The sequence below is a fragment of the Mustela nivalis genome (genome assembly GCF_964662115.1).
Source record: "Mustela nivalis genome assembly, chromosome: 1".
Classification (NCBI taxonomy): domain Eukaryota; kingdom Metazoa; phylum Chordata; class Mammalia; order Carnivora; family Mustelidae; genus Mustela; species Mustela nivalis.
Genome location: NC_139020.1, coordinates 154,942,225 through 154,963,112, shown reverse-complemented (window position 1 = coordinate 154,963,112; position 20,888 = coordinate 154,942,225). Strand labels below are relative to the sequence as shown.

Below are 20,888 nucleotides of genomic sequence, written 5' to 3'. Positions count from 1 at the left end.
GATGAGGGCTCAGATCTGCAGGGAGGGGGACAGAGCCCAGGGCCTCCTGCCAGCCCAATCCTGGCTTTTTTCCCTCATGGAAGCCCCCCAGGGCTGCCCCCTTCCACTCCAGTCTTCTCTCCTTCCCTATGCATCTGTCCTCTGGGTCAGGAGTAAGTGTGGCTTTCCCCAGCAGCCTAAATTCTCCTCAGGGCCAGCAGAGCTCACACCTGCAGCCTTAGTGGGGTGCCCAGAGATGCCCCGTAATCACGGGGCTGCCCCAGCTCTGTACAGATGGGGTCTGGATCAGTGTGACCGTGACACTGTTTGGGGAAGGGCGGGACCCTCCCTCCCCAGACCCCAGGTGAGTCTGGGGAGGGAGGGGCTCTGTGGGGCTGCAGTCCCACATATCTCGGTAGGAAGTTTCAGCCCTTCTTGTAGCTGAAGAGATTGTCTGGAGGGTCTTAGGACATGAGCAAGGCACAGAGGCTGTTTCCTCCCGCTTGCCAAGTCCCCTTCCCCAAACCTTCTGTCTCTCACACTCGTGAATCCAGCCCAGTGGTCCATCTTTGGGAGAGAGGCTGTCCCATCTGGCTCTGTGAAACATCAGTCCGCCTCACTCCGCCTGTGTGCACCGTCGTGCAAATGGGCACATTCTCCAGACATGGCCAGGCCCTGGCCCATCCACCCCCGCATCATCCTTCAAGCCCATGGCCTGGCATTTGCCCTGGTTTCCATGCTCTTCAGCTCTGTACTGTTCCCCCAAGCCTCACCGTCCTTTCTGCACCACATACCAGCTCTGTGTTCATCTCCCCGTGGGGTAAACAGCCAGAGGAAAAGACCGTGAGCCAGGCCCTTGGCACTTCCTCCGTGAGGGAAGAGGTCATTCACATAAGCAGCAGGGATGGGTATCGTATGGGCAGAAGGGAGATGGATTAAGGCCAAGATGAATACAGATGGGTAGAGAAAAGACGGAAATGGTGTCCCAAGGGGGAGGCACGGCAGGAAAAGTCATGGCAGCAGGACAAGCAGTGTGGGACTAATTTCGTGGAACTCAGCCTCACGAAGCCTTGGGGCATGTGCTGGGCTGCCCAGGGATAAGAGTCAGGCCCGGGGGCATCTTGGTGGGGGGTGGGGCTCTCACAGCATGGAACAGAGTCTGTGTGTCTGACTGCAGGACATGTCCTGAGGGTTACCGGTGCCTAAAGGCAGGGGACAACCCTGACCATGGTTACACCAGCTTTGACTCCTTCGCCTGGGCGTTTCTTGCACTCTTCCGCCTAATGACTCAGGACTGCTGGGAGCGCCTCTACCAACAGGTACATGGGTGCCCGGGCAGCAGAAACACCAGGAACAGGCTGGGGACCCACATCAGGGACCAGGATGCACAGGTGATTAGCCAGAAGTGGCCCCAGCAGCTTCTCCACTGGCAAGAGCTGGGGGAGACTCAAGGAGAAAGAGACAGGGACCTTGTGTCTAAGGGATGGGACACAGCAAAGAAACTTTGCTGGTAAACAAGTATTCATCCCTCTTTGTGGGACACTGTGCTCTGGGAGTGCAACATTTCACCCTATGTGATGGCATAGTCCCCTCTATGCATGCAACATTTCCTCTATTGATTGGAACACTCTGCCTCCCTCTGTGGGTGTGACACTATCCCCTGTGTGTAGGTCGTTCTGCTCTATAGGTTAGGACACTTACCTCTAGAGATAGGATATGCTCTACTCCCTCCCCAGGCTGTGGCCATTTGAACCCTTGGCACAGGCAGACTGAACAACGTGAAATTCCATGACCATGACCTAGAAGGGGTCCCAGTGAAAATAACCTTTATCGCCTTACTCCCCCAGACCCTGAGGTCTGCAGGGAAGATCTACATGATCTTCTTCATGCTTGTCATCTTCCTGGGCTCCTTCTACCTGGTGAACCTGATCCTGGCTGTGGTTGCCATGGCCTACGAGGAGCAAAACCAAGCCACCATCGCTGAGACCGAGGAGAAAGAAAAGCGCTTCCAGGAGGCCATGGAGATGCTCAAGAAAGAGCATGAGGTGGGTGAGCACCAGCCAAGGAGCCTCTAAGCCAAGCCCTTTCCTAACTGTGGGTGCCTATAAACCTGCTGGGCAAAACTGGTGCTTATAAACCTGGTGCATGCTGGGTAAAGCTGGTGCCTGCTGGGTAAAGCTGATACCTGTAAACGTGGCATCTGCTAGATAAAAGGCAGGTCCTGCTGGATAAAGCCAGTGCTTATAACCCTGCTGCCTACAGGGCAGAGCTGGTACCTGTAAGCATAGTGTGTGCTGGGTAAAGTTGGTGTCTGCGAGTGTGATGCATGCTGGGTAAAGCTAGTGTCTGTGGATGTGAGGCATGCTGGGTAAAGCTGGTACCTTTAAGTATGGCATCTGCTAGATGAAAGGCAGTTCCTGCTGGAAGCTGGCATCTGCTGGGTGAAGATATTTCATGTGACGATGGTGTCTTCCAGGTAAAAATTTGGTACCTGGGTAAAGACAGTGCCTGTTCATGAGGTGCCTGATAGGTGAAAATGGTCCACACTGGGTACAGGTGGGCACTGTGAGTGTGGGGCCTGCTGAGGGAAGTGTTCCCTCTGACCATGGTGTCTTCTAAGAGAAAACGGTGCCCTCTGGGTAGAGGTGGTAGCTCCTGCTAAAGGAGCCTAGTGCATGCTGAATAAAAGAGAACCACCTGTCCATGCACTGAGTTTATCCTAGTCAAGGGATGCCTTCTGGTAGCTTGATGAGGAAGGTCAAGTTTGGAGGCCTGAGCCAGCTCAGAAAGTAAGCATGGCAGCACTGGTTTCCCATAGCCCCACACACAGGTGCTGCAGGCTAACTACTGAGCCAGCTGTTAGACATCCACTTTCTTCTCACTGCCCCAGGCCACCACCCTCAGCACCAGTCTGGGCCAGCGGAAGCTTCTAGAAGATCTCCTGACCTCCAGTTTTATCACTTCCTCTGCTTATCAACTCTCCCCCTTCAACTGTCCTTCACACTTCCCTCTTCCAAGAGCTACCCACCTCAGCCACTTATTTCCTGTTCCCTGGACTTTGATTTTTGTCAGAATATCCTGGGTCTGTTTGAGCTCATGTCTCCATGATACCGGCAGTTAAGTGTGCAAGTCTACTTCCTGATGGGGAAAGTGAGATACTGAGAGATGTCTGGCCTGCCGTAGCCTGAGGCTGCACAGAGTCTCAATGACCAAAGTCATCCCTCTTCCACCTTTTCCAGGCCCTCACCATCAGGGGTGTGGACACCGTGTCCCGCAGCTCCTTGGAGATGTCCCCTTTAGCCCCAGTAAGCACCCATGAGAGAAGAAGCAAGAGGAGAAAAAGACTGTCTTCAGGGACAGAGGAGTGTGGGGATGACAGGTTCCCCAAGTCTGACTCAGAAGATGGTCCCAAAGCAATGGTAATCCCCAGCGGTGGCTCTGGCCCTTTCGGGGGGGTGGGGGTTGGCATCAAAAGCCCATTATGTTGGACCCCTGGTGCCATCAGCGGCCCCCATGGTTGCTCCTCAGGGAAAGTCTCCTTAAACCCACTCCAGACCATTCCTGTTTTCCATGACCGTTCTTGGAGTGGAGGAGGTCTAGGCAGAGAGACGAGCTAGGTTTGGGTGTTGTAAAGTCCCCAGCACTGGGACTGGGGTTGGGACTGGGGGACACCTTGTGGTGTGGATTGGGTGCCCAAGGACATGGCCATATGAGTCAGGTGCATGGCTGATGGCCCCCAGTCCTGCTCAGGCCAGACCTGTTTGTACCACCAAGAGCTTTCCTGCCTCCTTCTCCCCCTGCCCAGCCATAGGCACATCTTCAGGCACAGGCAAGCTTGAGTCTCAAAGCCCAAGAGGCACAAGCTTTAAGGGAGCAGAAGTCCTAGATGAGGCAGGATTGTCTCTACCCCCTCCTCTGAACACAGCTTAACTCAGCAATTCCCCCCCCCCCCACACCCCGCCACCAACCCCAGTTCCTGAGTGGCCAACAAAAGCCCTCAATGCTTGGGGCACCTAGGTGGCTCAGTCAGTTAAGCATCTGACTCTTGATCACAGCTCAGGTCTAGATCTCAGACTCATGAGTTCAAACCCTACTGGGCATGGAGCCTACTTCAAAAAAACAAAAAACCCAACTCTCATTGCTGTGAGAGAACTTCTCAGTCTCGGTCTCAAAGAACATCACAGGGGACAGGCTGCGAGCACGTGAAGAGCTGGCTTGGTCATGTGCCTTCTCCCTGTGCCCCCAGAATCGTCTGAGCAGCGCACATGGCCTCAGCAGGACATCCATGAAGCCGCGCTCCAGCCGCGGGAGTATTTTCACCTTTCGCAGGCGAGACCTGGGCTCAGAGACAGATTTTGCAGATGATGAAAACAGTACAGCGGGGGACAGCGAGAGCCACCGCACGTCACTGCTGGTGCCCTGGCCTCTGCGCCGGCCTAGTGCCCAGGGACAGCTCAGTCCGGGGACTTCGGCTCTCAGTCACGCCCTCAATGGTAAAAGGAACAGCACGGTGGACTGCAACGGGGTGGTCTCCTTGCTGGGGGCAGGTGACCCTGAGGCTACCTCCCCAGGGAGCCACCTCCTCCGCCCTGTGATCCTGGATCCCCCCCCAGACACGGTGAGCCAGCCCCACAATGCAGCCCCAGGCCAGATCTGGTCTCCGAAACTGGTCACCAGTGACAGGTCCAAAATTCTCACCTAATATTTACTGAGCACCTATTGTATGCCGGGCTCTGGGGGTGAAGAGCGGAAAAAAAAAAAAAAAAGGCCAAAAAATTCTCTGCCCTCATAGAACTTTCTTGATAATGGAGGCAGATGGGCAAACATCAAAGAAGAAAAATAGGTATATATATCTATACAGTGTATAATGTTGATAAACAGGGAAGAGAGTTAAATATTTAGCAACTGGTAAGGCCCAGGCACTGAGATGCCACCGTGGCACAGGACTGGTATCCTGAAGGCTCTGTGTGTGCCAGGGGTTAGCCCGTGGAGTTACTGGATCTTGAACAATGCGGGGGCTTCTAGGAAAGAGGCCAGAATGGCCAGGGGATACTTACGGCATTCTGGACAACAGTTATTTATCAAGCCTAAATATTTCAGTACTTTGCAAAATGGTAAACATTAGCACAAGTAATGAGTGCTGTGGGAGGGCACGAGTAAGGGTGGGGGAGCAGGAACCCTTACCCATTAGTAAGCATTTAAACAAAGACCTAAAGGAGGCAAGGGTGGGAGCCCAGGCTGCTTTCTGAAACTGGGCGTAGGGGGTGATACAGCACCCAGATTCTAGACACAAGCTGGGTTTGAATTCCAGCTCATAGTTTACCAGCTGGATGGCCGTAGGCAAGTTGCTTTCTTTCTCTGTGTGTCTGTCATCTGTAAAATGAATTAAAAACACCCATCTCAGATTGCTATCTCCTATGGGTACAGCAATCAGGACATCATGAGTATGTTGATGCTGTGATAATGTTATAATTATACACCATCATTGTATCATCTGAGGGAAGCATGTTCCAGGCCTCAAGAGCACCCAGTGCAAAGGCACTGAGGCCGTGAGAGTGCCCAGCCTATTGAAGGAAATTCCATGAGGTCAGAATGGCTGGAACCCACGGAACAAAGGCGAAAGCTGTTGGAGTTATCATCAAAAAGGCAGCAGAACGACAGGGCAGAGCATGAAAGGCCAGCCAGAGCTCTCAGATCAGTCAGTCAGCCCTGGAGTGTCCTTGCTGACCCCTGCCCCCAACACAGTGCCCAGAGCAGCCCACCCAGGGAAAGGGCACATGTGTGGTTTATACCCAAGGCCTGCAGGAGACAGAGGAGAAGAGACTTCCTGAGGAAGCTAGAATAAGACAGGGAGCCTTGGTTGGGAAGGTGGGGCTGAAGAGAGAGGGCTCACAGCCAAATGGGCTGTTTTGCTCCAGCTCAGATGGACTCTGGCTGCGGGACTTGGCACAGGTTAATGAATCGCTCTGTGCCTCAATTTCTTCATTGGTTAAGTGGAAATGAAATTAATATCCACGTCAACAGTTTGTGGTGAGGACTAAAAGGGTTAAGAGCTGTCTGGTGATTAGACTGGTACTTGCCTCATGTTCGAGTCATTGCTGTTATTATCTGTTACCCTTTATTACTGAGGAGGAAGGAGTAAAGACTCCTGGGCAGTCACAGTCCTCTAGAGCATGGAGTCAGAGAGAGGGTCCTGAGAGAGCACTGGAGGCAGACCACCCCTTCCAGGTGCGCCTGGAGGGCCCTGGCAGTCACCTGGAGGGTGGGACTTCTGGCCTGGCCTTTCAGGAACACTGAATCCCAGTGGCCTAGGCCCTCCTGCAGGTCTCAGCCCATGTGTGGAATCAGGTCAGCAGCCCAGAACACTAATAGAATTTCCTAATCTCATTAGGGAGAAAATCATCTCATTGTGCTGCACATGTCAGAAGGAATCCAAGTTCAAACACTTCATTACCGGACACTCTGACTTCACCCTTTCTCACTTCTGCGGGGCGCATTTGTAACCTCAAAGGGATTAGCTGACGAAGGGGCTTATTTGCAAAGTTAAAGGAATTATCAGACCAAGATGGAAACATTGTAAAGTTAAAGAGATTAGGGGGTTGTAGGCCAGGGGGAATGCCTTCTCTGCCTCCACCGGGTCCCCAGTGAGGCCTGTCTGCCCAGTTCTAAAACTGAAGACAGAGCATTGTGTGGGACACATAGTGGGCACTCAACCAAGATAAGAGGGGGGAAGAAGGGCCAGCCCACCAGACAGCTCATGTTTAATTTATCCCAGTCAAGGGGGTAGAGGGTGAAACTTTCCTTTGTCTACAGGAGAGCATGTGGCCCAGAAGGCCAGATAGGGGTGGGGAGCAACAGTCTTCTCCCTCCCCCCCACCCCATACCCTCATCTAGCTAGTTAGAGGCAGGGCTAGAGCTTAATCTAAGCCTTCTGATTCTCAAGTAATTATCCATGCAGCCAACATTTGTCCAATGCCAGCCTGCCACATTGAATTGGAGGCTGCAGGGATATTGTGAACAGAACAGATGAGCGCCAACATCGTGGAGTTTACTTTGTAGTCAGGAAGACAGATGGCAAACCGGTTAGCGTTTCCAGGTTAGCAGTAAGGGTCATGGGACAGACAGTTGCTGGGGGTGGGGGGTTGGGGATGGCTCTTAGAATCCTCGGGAAGTCCTTCCTGAGGAGGTGACATTAAAATTGGCAGGCAAATGATTTGAGAGAGCCAGCTACAAAGATGTGGAAGAACCATGTTGCAGGCAGAGGGAACAGCAAGTACGAAAGCCCTGAAGGAGAGGAGGCTTGGCGTGTTGGAGGCATGAGAGAGCCAGGCAGAGTCAGGTGTGATGGAAGCAGCTAGGAGGGATACAGAAACACTTTAGGTGAGTTAGGATTTGGACTATGCAGTGCCTCGTAGGTAATAAAAGGTTTGAATTTACTCTGAGTTAGATGGAAAGCATGGGGAGAGGGGAGGCACGGATTATAGTGGCCTGATTTCCTTTTTAAGGGAGTCCCTTTCTGCTGTGTCGGGAAAATAGAAGAGATGATAGCATGCACTAGTGCAGTGTAACAGCTAGCTCCTGCTCCATAATGCTGTGTAACGAACCACGCCCAAAGTCAGTGGCTAAAAATAAGCCTTTATTCTCACACTGACTTACCTGCCCGATGCCTGTGTTTTGGCTGGTCTAGGTCGGGCTTGGCTGGGCAGCTCTGCTTCTGGCTGCACATTGGCTTGGCTCCTCACCATGGGTCAGGCTGAGGGCTGCTCTGAATGCCTCAGTGCTGAGGTTCAGGTCGAACGTGTGGCAGCTACCTGGGGAAACTGTTTTCATAAATGATTACTGGAGCCAAAGCCAGTGTGTCATTAGTGAGACAGGGAAGGGTGCTTCCCCACAGTGGGAGAGCAATGAGGAAATATTTACTAAATAATAACTCAGACTATCACCGTCGAGGAGGAGGTAGAATGCTTGAATACTTCCATGACCAGAAGCTCACTCCCTCACTAGGCACATTTCAGGGCAGTCCCACCAATGGCAAAAATTGACTTTAACTGGAGTGCAGATCAATTTGGTGACCACCCCAAGTCCTGACTCTGCCTCCCTGGGTAACCTAGGCCCCTCTTCCTTCTGACCTACAGAGATCATAGGGCCTCACACTTGCACACTGAACAGCCCCATGCCTTCCGCAGCCCCAGCTCAGGCTCTTGCACTGTGGTCATAGAGGGCCACGCTGATGGGAAGGCTTCATGCCCCGCCCTTCCCCCTGTACTGGGAGGCAGGGCTCTGAGTAAGCCTAGAGAGTTCCTGCCACCACCTCCTTCTATCAGACACACCACATCTGTCCGCAGATCTGGCTCTTTTGCTTACAAAAATGATGCCAGCACAATGACAACGAATCCCTCAGTGCAGAAGCGTATGAGCACAGGAAGACTTCTCCCTCTCCTTTGCTCCCCCACCCCGCCACAATCCCATTACCCAGATATCCTCACCTTGACAGTTCCGTGTGTATCTTTCAGGGCTTCTGCTTGTTTTTTCATCAAACTGTTTGTCTCAGAGGTGCTCCCATGGGAACACACATGGGACTGCCTCCTCTCTTTGTGTCTGTATCAGGGTCCAGAGTCAGACTGTATCCATAATTGATTTTAATATTCTTTCTATTGATTGGTTTTGTTTTTACGGGAGGAAGAACAATGCTGCAATGAACATCATTCATTGCATATATATTTTGGGTGCACGTGTATAATTATTTATGAAGTTAGATGGCTAGATGAGAAATTGCCGAGCCAATTTAAAATTTTCTTGGTAGGTAGAGCCAAACTGCCTCCACAACTGCTCCCACCAGCTATGTCTAAGCATTGTGCTTTATGCTTCTATTAATGTCACCTCAGAGCAGGGTTTTGTTTTTTTTTTCTCCCTTTACGTTTCTTTATGCTCTTGACTCCAGAGAGCTTGTGGTCAATTAAGACTCCCAGACTGTTTTTGCATGTACTAATGTACAATGACAGCATCTGGTTAATAGAACTTGGTACATGTAGTTTCCTGTCCACACTCAAGAATTACCACTGATGAGAGACAGTGAAGAAAGGAGGGTGGAGATGATGATTGTCAAGAGAGATGGGGGAAGTTATGAACAGGGAAGGAGTTGGGAGCAGAGAAACCCAGCATCCGTGTCCCATTAAGACCCCCATCCTGTCTCCCCATGACCCCCCCACCCCAATCCTGAGTCTGGGACCACTGTTCCAGGCCCAGCAGCTGCCCCAGGTTCAGGAGGACCCCCCATTCCCGGGCTGATGCATATCTCCTGGTTGCTCCCAGACCACCCCGTCGGAGGAGCCCGGCCGGCCCCAGATGCTGAACCGCCAGGCTCCGTGCATGGATGGCTTCGAGGAGCCGGGAGAGCGGCAGCGGGCCCTCAGCGCAGTCAGTGTCCTCACCAGCGCCCTGGAAGGTCAGCTTCCCCTGATGTCATCCAAATGCTCCCACTCCTGCCCCCTCCCACTTAACCTGACCTGAGCCAAGCATCCCCCAGCTTCTAGGCTTGCCTCAGACATACCCACAGTGGGCCCAGACTTTCCAGTCTCTGTTGCCTGTTCATCCTCCTGAGCCATGTCTGTGTTTCTTCCAAACATTCCCACAGCTGTCCTGGACTGTCCTGGGTGCTTCCCAGACTCACCCTGTCCTTTCCCAAGCATCCTCATGCCTTCCCGAAACAATCCTGGCCCAGGCATGCCAGCCCTAGCCTATTCCCACCCATTCCATGCCCACCCCAGGCTATTCCAGCTGGGATAGGAAGCTATTCCAGCTGGAATAGGAAGCTATCCCAGCTGGAATAGCCTATGCCCTATTGTAGCAGGCACCCCACATCTGTCCCAGCCAGTACCCCCCAGGAAGCCCCCAGGAATTCCAGTCTGAACTTGGCACCACCACCCCCATCTTGTTTCCTCTTGTCCCATATGTGTTCACATCTTCTCTGGCTTGTTCCAGGCACCTGCCATCTGTCCTAACATGTCCTAGATGCCAACGTCTGTTCTTCTTGTTTTGAGTGTCCTTAGATCCAAACTTGCCTGTCTCAGATGTTGTCTTATCCTTTTCAGCTTGTCCTCTCCAGGTGTCCCCATGTCTGTGTGAGACTGTTGTCTCAAGAGAGCCCCTATCTGTCATAATCTGTCTTGCCCGAGTTGTCCCCACATCCATCCTGACCTCCTGCCCCTGTGGCCCTCCCCTATCCTATTTCCAGAGTAAGGGGCCAGGTCATAAGCCACATTTTCCCTTAGCCTTCCCTGTCCCTTTCACGGTCCCCCTGTCACGAAAGAGCCCTGCCATCTCCCCAGCTAAGTCATACATCTTTTCTGGGATACCAAATTATCTGTGAGTCAATCCACAAAAATCAAACCAGCTCATTGGCTGCCCCTGCCCCTAGAGCTGGAAGAGTCTCACCGCAAGTGTCCACCATGCTGGCATCGCTTTGCCCAGCGCTACCTGATCTGGGAGTGCTGCCCACTGTGGCTGTCCATCAAGCAGAAAGTGAAGTTCATGGTCATGGACCCATTCGCTGACCTCACCATCACCATGTGCATCGTGCTTAACACACTCTTCATGGCTCTGGAGCACTACAACATGACAACCGAATTCGAGGAGATGCTGCAGGTTGGAAACCTGGTAAGGGCTGCCAGCAGTTCACTCTCAGATGGGCATCCTGGTGTGAGGAACTCTCGGCTAGCTGGCACAGCCTTCATGGGTAGTGATGGGGGGTGACGCAGAGCACGAAAGGATCTTCTGAAGGTGGGAGTCATCGTGGAAGAATCTTGGAACAGGAAGGGTCAGGATCAGGTTTTAAGGAGATGAGAGCTATAGCTGGGAGTGAGTTGGGGATAAAGATGCCCCAGGGCTGGAAAACAAAAGTGAGTTGAGGGTAAACTTGAAATGTGCAGGGATGTGAGATATGGCAATTAGTACTGGGAGAGGAGAGTGTATGCAATAAGAGGCAGTTCTCTCAGGGGAAGGATGGATGGACAAGAGAGGATGGATGGATGGACGGATAGTTGGGTGTAGTTGAGCCAATCAGGCAAAGCCAGATTTGAATTCTGAGTCAGCTCTTACTAACTATGTAACCTCAAGCAAATTAGTTACTCTCAGTCATTGGCACAATAAGTATTTGTTTAATTTAATAAATGTAAAATTAGTATGACAATTGCAAACTCATAGGAAGCTAATGAGAATTGAATAAGATAATGTGTATAATGGGCTTGGCTCAGAGTTTGATAAACAGTAAGCACTCAAGATAAATGATAGCTGTGGTCTGTGGCTATCATCACTGTTGCTGTTATTAAAGAGGCTGCCCCTGGAAGTCAGAACGTCTGGGTTCTGATTGTGATTTTTTTTCCTTGAGATCAAATCAGGTCCTACCTCTTTATTCTAAAGATGGGAAACTGAGGCTCAAGAAGTGACATAGTGGTGACAGAGCTGGGCATGTGACTACTGTCTCCTGAGTTTAAGAGACAGGGCCCCACTGGCTCTGCCCAGTTAAACACAGACAGCCATTCTCTAGGGGATCCCGGGTCCAGCCTGGCAGAGAGCCTGGTGGCTTCTGAAAGGAGCTTCCGGCACCATCACTGAGGTTGGGTGGAAGAGAAGTCTATTGCTAAGAGAAGCAGAAGTCCAAGCTTCCTCTTACTGCAGAGCCAGCCCTATCTTGGTCCCTATGGCGCAGGTGACCCCCCCAGGCAGGCAGGTCTCCTATGCTGCAGAGTGTGAGGATTTTTTTCCTTTATTACTTTCCATATCTAGACCTCTAGATCATTTTCTTGGGGTCTTCAATTCTTCAATTCTTTTTCACAAACCAGAGTCCATTTTACTATAAATCTACTTTCTTTCCTTCTATATGCAAGCAGAATGGAAAGCTCTATTACAGTCTACAGGTGTCTCATGGCGCAATTGTGCCAGCCTTGTGTGGGCTGGTCCTCAGGTGGCGGCTATGTAGGTTTGCAGTTAAATGTGGTTTTATAGGAATGTGACCATTGGGTGGCATTGAGCGCAAGTCAAGGTGATAAAGATCTCTGGTGGCTTCCCTGGATCACTGAGCTGTGACTGAATTGAAGTTGTATTAAACTTGGGGTTCTATTGTTAGAGGTCATGTCCTTGGAATATAGCTTTGTTTTATTTCATCTGGATAGCTTTATTGCTACTGTGTAAGGTTTTTATTGTCTTGAAGTTAATATATTCTCCATGGTTTAAATGTTACATGTAAAGAAACAAAACCACAACAATAAGCATGGGAAAATAATCTTGGTAGGGGAAAAAAACCTTTCTAAGCATGTCATTAAAGACCACTTCCATAAAAGAGAAGATCAGTAAATTTGAACTTTAGCCCATCATCTGAAGAACAAATGCAACTTCTATTCCTAACATTGTGGGCCAAAAAACCTGAAAAGTCCCCTACTAGGAAGCAACTAAAAATACAGCAAATGTTCTTTGAAATGCATATCAAAGCTCATGAGAAAGTAACAAAAATCCCGTAGTGCCAGAAACAAAGAGGAACTTAAAAACCATAGCAGTAATCATGTGAAACGGTTCTGTAGTTGCCCTGGTGGGAGCCAAGAGCAGGTACTATTGCTGATTTGGGTAATCTGGGGACTTGGATTTTAGTGTAACCACAGAGACAAGGCAGGTCTTTAGACAATGTGAGTAAGGGTTGGAACTGAGTAGCCCCATAAGAATATAACCCTATTTTCAGTAGAATGGTTAACCAGAAAAAAACTCCTGACACTGAAATTGGGAAATGATAAAGGAAGCTTGTCATTCTCAGCCAGGGATGAAGAAGAGGGGAAAAGTAACCTCTGGAAGCTTGTGACTGTGAATTTGGCCTTATATAGATTTGGAGTTCAAATTTATAGCTCAGTGTTTCTGGGACCAGTGCCTAAAAATTTAACAGATAAAATGGATCCTATGATATCTTGGGGTCCCTGCAAGAAGTAATCACAAAACTTCTCTGGAAAGACATACTTTTAACCCAGGTCAAGCATATTCTCCAAATTACAAAACACACAAGGAAATAAACCACTATGAGGAAGAGTCAGCAGACAGATGGACATAGACACACACACACACACACACACACACACACACACACACACAGGCTTATCTTCTTAAGAACGTCACATAATATAACTGTCTAATACAGATTATAAAATAAGAATGTTCATAATAACTAAAGACATAGAAGAAGGAATTAAACATTAAAGAATAATATAGCTTTGGAAAAGAACCAAATCAAATTTCTAGAAATGGAAAATATAGCCACTGAGATTAAAATCTCAATGTATAAATCAAATAGCACATTCATATAGCTAGGGAGAGAATCAAATTAATATAATTTTAGATCTAAGGACATTTCCCAGAATGTAGAGAGATGAAGAGAGAGAAAATATGAAATCAAGGTTCAGAGACATGGAGTCAGAATGAGGTCAAGCACACAGCTGATTGGGGTTCCAAAGGAAAAGGTAGGACAATGAGGGCAAAAGAGTGTTCAAGAAAAGAATAGGTGAGAACTGATCAAAGAAATGAACCCTTAGATTCAGGAATTACATCACATCCTCACAGGATAAATAAAATATCTAGACACCATGAATGTAAAAAACAAAGACATCATACAGCAACCAAAACAAGAAAGATAACTTACTAAGGAACAACAGTTAGATAGATGGCAAACTCTACAGTAGCTTCAACAAAATTCAGAAGACAGTGGAATAATCATTCCGAAGTTCTGGGAGAAAACAGTGGACACCCTAGAATTCTGTATCCATTGTCCTGCCATTTCGAAAGACACTGATTACTGAGAGTCTACACACACACAAAGTACACAAAAATCTGTATGTCAGAAAGAAGTAAAATGACTGCAGAAACAGGATTTGAGAAGAACCTGAAAGGATTAGTAAGAATGTGGGTAAAGCTAAGCAAGCATTGACTGTAAACACAAGAATAAGAAGAGTGCTGATTGCAGGGTATAAAAAGTAGGAACTAAAACATTGGAACTAAAATGTCCCCCACTTCCTGGGAAGCCACCATCAGCACTGCTCAGTGGCCCTCCCTCCAGGAGTAGCATATAAAATAGGCATGGAGCAGGGATTGGAGGTAAGAGGGGCTGAAGTTCATGTACACTCTGAAATAGTACCTTAGACACTCTTAACTCAAGCCTGATTGTTAAAACTTTTAGGGTATTCTAAGAGGATAGGGATGGGAAGTCTTAATTGCCAAGCCAGAAGAAAGGAAAATGGAGAAATTTTACAACTCAATCTAATAGAAGAAAACAAAGAGGAAAAAAATACAAGATACAATAAAATAAAAACAGAAGTCCAAATATACCAGGAATCATAATAAATAAAGGTAGGGACCACAGACACCAGTTAAATGACAGATTGTTGGTTTGGTAAAGAAATCAAATGAAGTTATATGTTTTTTACAGAAGGTACCTGAGTAAATTTCGCATCCAGAGTCCTAAAAGGGATTGAATAAAAAGAGATGGGAAAAAAATAGAACAGACAAATACTTTAAAGAAAATTGATGGAGTTATATTAATATAAAACAAAATAAACTTTAAAGAAAAAGTATTATTAAAGGATAAAGAGATATACAACATAAAGATGAAAGGAACAACTCACCAGGAACATATCATTCTACCTGAATGCGCTAAATTACATAGCTTCCAAATATATAAAGCAGACAGAAAGACCTATTTAACAAGACCACAATCTTAGTGGGAGACTACCCTTCATAACTCACGGGTCAAGCTTACAAAAGATCACCAAGGATCTAGAGGACTTAGATAACAGAAATGAAAAGCTTGACTTAATGAATGTACAGAGCACAACACCCAGTAGTTAAAGAAATCATACATGGAACGTTTACAAAATGACCACATTTTATGCCTCAAAGCAAGTCGCAGCAAAGATAGGCTATTGTGCAACCTTCAATCTCCAGGCATTGCCCAATTAAAATGTATGTGTCAGAATCTCTAAAAATGCTCATTGACTATGCAATTCCATTTCCAGAAATTTATCCTAAGAAAAGAATTGGGCAAGATGTTTTAAAACAAGTATGTGGAAGGATATTTATTATGGTAATGTTTCTAATAGAGACAAAAGAAGGCCCATCACAGGGAAATACTATGACACATCTGTGCAGTGGAATATTCCACAACTATTCAGGAGGGAAGGAAGGAAGGAAGGGGAGGGAGGGACGGAGGGAGGAAGGGCAGAAGGAAGAAAGGAAGGAATGATGGATGGAAGGGAGGAAGGAAGGGAGGGTAGAAGGAAGGAGGGGAAGGAAGGAGAAAAGAGATGCTGTTGATCATTTTTAATTGACATTGAAGGATGTTCCCAGGAATTAAGTTGCGAAAGCAAGTTTACATAAAAGATATTAAAGAAATATGGTCAAGGAGAATTCAAAGTTTCCCAAAAGTACCCCCACTTCCTGGGAAGCTACCATCAGCGCTGCTCAGTGGCCCTCTTGCCCAGAGTCAGGGGAAGTGGGTCCCCACCCTCCAGTCTCTGACTGCCAGATCCCAGTGAGCCTATAAAACATGCAGAGTTGTTTGAAAGCAGCCCCTGCCTGGGCCTGGCACTCTTGGCTTCTCACCTCAGTTATAATAAATACTGCCATGGTAACAATAATGGGCCTGTGGTGGGGAGCATCTGCTCTGCATCCATTAGCTCTAACTCTTAGTAACTTCCTATGGAGCTGTCCTTATCCCCATTTTACATATGAGGACACTCAAGGCTCTGGGAGATGAGGAAACTGGCCTGAGATCACACAGCAGCAGACCCAGCTTTGGAAACTGAGTCTGGCCACCATTCTCTACATGTCTTTAAACCAACAGGCTTTGATCACATGGCCTTAGAAAGCCTGGGCTGGTCCTTTGGAAGGAGGAGTCTGGCACCAAAATTTATGCCCTTATAAATCAGTGGTTCTCAAGCTTAGCTGCATACTAGCATCACCTAGGAAATTAAGAACAAAAAACACTTAACTCCTGGGCTGTCCTCCAGTCCAATTTAACTAGAATTTCTGGGAGTGGGACCCAAGCATCTGTATTTTTAAAGCTCCCTAGGTGATTCCAAAGTGCCCCACATTTGAGAACCAGTGGCCTTTCTCAAACTTCGAATCTGGGTATCTAGTCAGAATACAGGTTCTGCTCGAGCAGGGTCAGGGGTCTTCAAGATTCAAGCATCCAGGTGATGTTGTTGGTTCCTTATCACTTCCCCCAAGAGGCATTCCCCAAGAGCTTCTGCTATCTTGCTCTTCTGACTTCCAATGCCAACTAATATGTGCTCTCTTACTGCCAAGACAGATTTGCACTTGGGCAAAGGGAGGCGCGATCTCTCCTGAGTACTCACACTCATTCCTGTCCCTGAAATGAATGTGAGCACTCTTGAGTCTGGTGAACTGGCCTTAAGAACACACCCACCCTGGGGTCCTCAGACAGGTGATGAGGGAGACCAGAGGGCCGGCAGGGGTGAGGGGAAGGGGCTTCGCAGGCCCCACCCTTAGGGATTCTCAGGGAGACCCAGGGCAGGGAGTGTGGCTGACAGGACACAGGGCATGCAGGAGCTGAAGGTCGGAGGCCCAGCTATTTGTATGTTTATATTCAACAAATATTGGGTGGTTGCCTACTGGCTGGGCACCATTCTTGTAACGTAAGACAGAAAAGGTCCCTCCTGTGGAGCTTACAGTCTAGCCAAATCTGTAGCTACATATACAGTTTGTTACATGGTGGAAAGTGAGGGAAAGAAAAATAAAGCAGAGAAGAGGGAGGAGGAGTTTGGTGATTTTAAGCATCAGGAAGCCTCATCCATTAGGTGGCTTTTAAGCCCAAACCTGAAGGGAGTGAGCCCTGTGAATGGGGAGAGCGGAGGTGGTGCAAGGGAAAGGGAGCAGCAGGTACAAAGGCCCTGCGGAAGGAACAGTGAGGAGACAGGCTGGAAGAGCAGTAGGGGATGGAGTCAGAGGGATGGAAAAATTATGGGTATAGAACCCCGAGACAGGCTGGGGTGCTGAGGAAATGGGAGAAGAACCCCAGCCTCCCCACACAGGAGGGAGCCCAGGCATTGAAGCTGAGGCCGAGAGATGTCACAGGCCCTCCTTTCCGTAAGACCCCAGCTGGTGAGAGAACAGTTCTCTCTGGGTACAAGCCCTGAGCGGATCCCTGAATTCACGAGGGCTGGCTGACCGGTGATGCCCAGTGTGGCAGTGCCATGGTAGCCCCCCGCCAGCCGTCCTGGTGCCCTGCCCCAAGGCCCATAGCAATCCCTGCCCCCTAGCCCACCGCCACAGGGCCTTATATGAGCAGAGGAGGAAAGGGCTAATGCAGGCATCCCTGCATTGCCTAGGAATTACCTTTGCCTCCCTTCAGCACAGAGCCCGGGACAGGGGTTGCCGAGGCCTGGATGATCACCCCTATTTGCCGACCCCAACAAGCTACTCAGTCTCGCTGTCTCTGACCTCTCCTCCCTCACAGGCCTGGTGCTATCTCTAGGGATGGTCTGGTCCTCCGACCTCAGCCCTCACCCACAGAAGACCTCAATGACTCCTCCCCACCCTCACAACAACACCCTGAGATCCAAGAAGGCCTCGGAAGCAGGTCCAACTTCCTGCCAGCCACACCCTCCTAGGGCGTCCCCTCCTCCAGAAACCGTGGGCCCCTCCAGGCTATTGGCCCACTGAGGAGCGGTTGGAAATGGTCACAGCTGCATGACCCACCACATGATGGGCTTCTTGACCACAGGACTCTGCTGGCCCAGGCTGGGGAGCTCCAAACTGTGTCTAACAAATGGAGGGAAACCCAGCCTTTGTCTACCTTAGGAATGTTTCCAGAAGGAAAGAGGGGGTTGCTCTAAATCTTGAAGGACAACCCTAAGTTCATTTCCTGGTTCTCAGATGTACCGGCTACGTGACTTCAGGGAAATTATTAACCTCTCAGTGTCTCAGTTTCCTTCCCTGTAGAATGGGGATGATGATACTTTCTTCATGGGTTGTTGGGCATATGCACTGCATTCTAGCCCAGGACTGGCATGTGGTCATGCCCTCAAGAAGAGTTGGGTGATTGTTATTACAGAGATAATAAAGCAGATAATAAACCACCCCAGTGTGTGGACAAGATGGAGCAGGAAGAGCATGGGCAGAGGCCCTGAGACACGGAAGCCGTGAGTGTTCGTGGGAATGCGTGTATTTGGCACATGAGGAGTAAGAGTGCTTCCTGTGGAGACAGGGACTGGAGGGTGTCAGGCTGGGTTGTGATAGCCCCCACCTCAGCCTCCCCTGCCTGCAGGTGCTTCCTAGAGCTATCATTCTCTGCAGGGCCTGAGATGGGCCTGGCTGTTTCTGAGGACCATGCTGGCAGATCATGGGTGGCGAGCCGAAGAGGGAGTGGGGACATCAGGCTGCATATGTCCCCGGGGGCCTGGTCCATGGCTGAGCAAGCACCCACTGGGAGCCAGGTGCAGTCAGAGCTGGCAGCCCAGGAGGGGGTTCCTGCAGGAGCAAGAGTCAAAAAGCGGGGCACCCCTCCTGGCCCGATGGTCTTTCCAGCCCAAACACTGGGAACTCCGGTCTCTCTGTTCCACCCCAGGTCTTCACGGGGATCTTCACTGCAGAGATGACCTTCAAGATCATCGCTCTGGACCCCTACTACTACTTCCAGCAGGGCTGGAACATCTTTGACAGCATCATTGTCATCCTGAGCCTCATGGAGCTGGGCCTGTCCCGCATGGGCAACCTGTCAGTGCTGCGTTCCTTCCGCCTGGTACCTAGCTGGGCCCTCTGCAGGAGGGAGGGGAGGGGGCTTAGGGCACTGAGGCAACGCCCTCTGAGGTCACCACTCAGTCACCCCTACTGTGATCCATCATGCCTTCTCCCAACAGCTATTTGCTGGGTACCCCAATGCTGGTGATGCGGGTGGTTGGGGGAGGGCAAGAAAGGAGATATCCTTCTGGGAAGCTATGGGGATGGCCATCCTGATGACTTGCAAAGCCCTTTATGGCTCACCATGCCCCCTTTAGCCCTCGTAGTATCCCAGGAGAAGAACTAGTATTACTACATACCCATTCCACAGATGAGGAGACTAAACGCCAGGTGAAATGAATTTCCCAAAAGCCACATGGCAAATAACAGGTGGAGCCAGGCCTGCCAACAGCTCTCCTGGGGTTCTGCCTGCTGGTTTCAGAGTCAGCACTTTGGAAACTCTAATGTGCCCGCAAATCATCTGGTGATCTTGTTAAACTGCAGTGCCTAATTTAGTAGGTCTCGAGTGAGGCCAAAGCTGCTGGTCTTTGGACCACTCTTGGAGTGCAGAATGCCTGAGAGGTCCACACATGGGGCTGGAGGTAGGTCAGGGAAGGATTCCTGGAGGAAGTCTGGGCAGTGTTGTTAGGTTCACTGGAGGCTTGGAAGGCAGGATGGTAGAGGCAGTAGAGAAAGCCCAAGCTATAGGTTCTAACCCTGACTCCACTGCCATGAACTAATGGACTCAGATAAGTTACTCCACCAGAAGGGCTGGCTTCTTCAACCTGCCAAAGGAGGCAATAACAGTGCCTACCCCATGTGGTTGTCGGAAGCTCTGAATGACGTGAGTATCCTAAGCACAGGCCTGGCACAGCAGGTATTCAATAAATGCTAAGCATCTGGCCCCCTTTTCTGTGATAACTGAGCAGAGAGAAGGTTGGAGGGAATGGGGCAAGTCAGAGATGGATTGACCTGATGAAGATGAGTCTGGAAGAAGAAGAACACTCCATGCTGGAGAAGTCTATGGGAAGTTCCTGGCAGTGAGCCTGGGGTGGGTAGGAAGCTGGTATGGGGATGAAGAGCAAGGCTGAGTTGGGGAGATGAAGCTGGAGATGTTGACCTGACTCAGAGCTGAGCCCAGCGGAGCTGCCCTCAGGCTGTAGAGAGAAAGAGCAGTGTGTGCTTCTGGAGAAACACGTGTCCAAGGGCCCCCTGGGGTTTCAGGTAGGAGCTAGCAGGGGGTGAGGGTATCCATGGGCGGCGGGAACTAGAGCCCCTCACAAGGACACCTCCCTCCCCAGCTACGGGTCTTCAAGCTGGCCAAATCATGGCCCACCCTGAACACCCTCATCAAGATCATCGGAAACTCGGTGGGGGCACTGGGGAACCTGACGCTGGTGCTGGCCATCATCGTGTTCATCTTCGCTGTGGTGGGCATGCAGCTCTTTGGCAAAAACTACTCTGAGAAGAGGTACCGCATCAGTGACTCAGGCCTGCTGCCCCGCTGGCACATGATGGACTTCTTCCACGCCTTTCTCATCATCTTCCGCATCCTCTGTGGGGAGTGGATCGAGACCATGTGGGACTGCATGGAGGTGTCTGGGCAGTCACTGTGCCTGCTCGTCTTCTTGCTTGTTATGGTCATTGGCAACCTCGTGGTAAGTTGGCCAGTGGCCCCATATACACCAGCCCACCGGTCATCCCTCTGCCCATTCCCTTAACTTCCTTCCATCCACCCACTCATTCACTCAGTGAGCTATCGAACTGTCCATTTATCCATCAATCTCATCATCCATCCATTTACCCATCTGTCCACCTATTCATCATCGATCCTTCCGTCTATCTACTCATCCATTCATTCGTCCACCCACTTATGCACCCATTTACTCATCCATCTGTGCACTTATCAACATTCCATCATCCACTGATTCTTCCATCTCTCTACTCATCCATGCATCTTCCTATCCAGCCATCGATCTACTCATCAGTCACCCACCCACCAATTCACCCATCCTTCTGTCCACCTCTCCATCAGTCTGTCTACTCAGTTACCAGTCCTCCTCTTTATTCACTCACTCACTCACCCAGCCATCCAATCATTAACTCCCCACTTACTCATTCTCATATCCATCCACCCATTC

General features: G+C 49.7%; 1 protein-coding gene across 3 annotated transcripts in view; it reads left to right on the top strand.

The window, feature by feature from the left end:
• The window catches only part of SCN5A (sodium voltage-gated channel alpha subunit 5), a 94,361-nt gene that overhangs the window by 39,396 nt on the left and 34,077 nt on the right, over positions 1 to 20,888 (top strand). For all 3 annotated transcript variants that reach the window (XM_082745384.1, XM_082745383.1, XM_082745385.1), the window contains exons 9-16: positions 1,157 to 1,298; positions 1,827 to 2,024; positions 3,219 to 3,398; positions 4,226 to 4,597; positions 9,292 to 9,424; positions 10,397 to 10,635; positions 18,596 to 18,769; positions 20,049 to 20,405. In XM_082745384.1, coding sequence (XP_082601510.1) covers positions 1,157 to 1,298; positions 1,827 to 2,024; positions 3,219 to 3,398; positions 4,226 to 4,597; positions 9,292 to 9,424; positions 10,397 to 10,635; positions 18,596 to 18,769; positions 20,049 to 20,405 — 1,795 coding nt within the window. The remainder of the gene's footprint in view (positions 1 to 1,156; positions 1,299 to 1,826; positions 2,025 to 3,218; positions 3,399 to 4,225; positions 4,598 to 9,291; positions 9,425 to 10,396; positions 10,636 to 18,595; positions 18,770 to 20,048; positions 20,406 to 20,888) is intronic.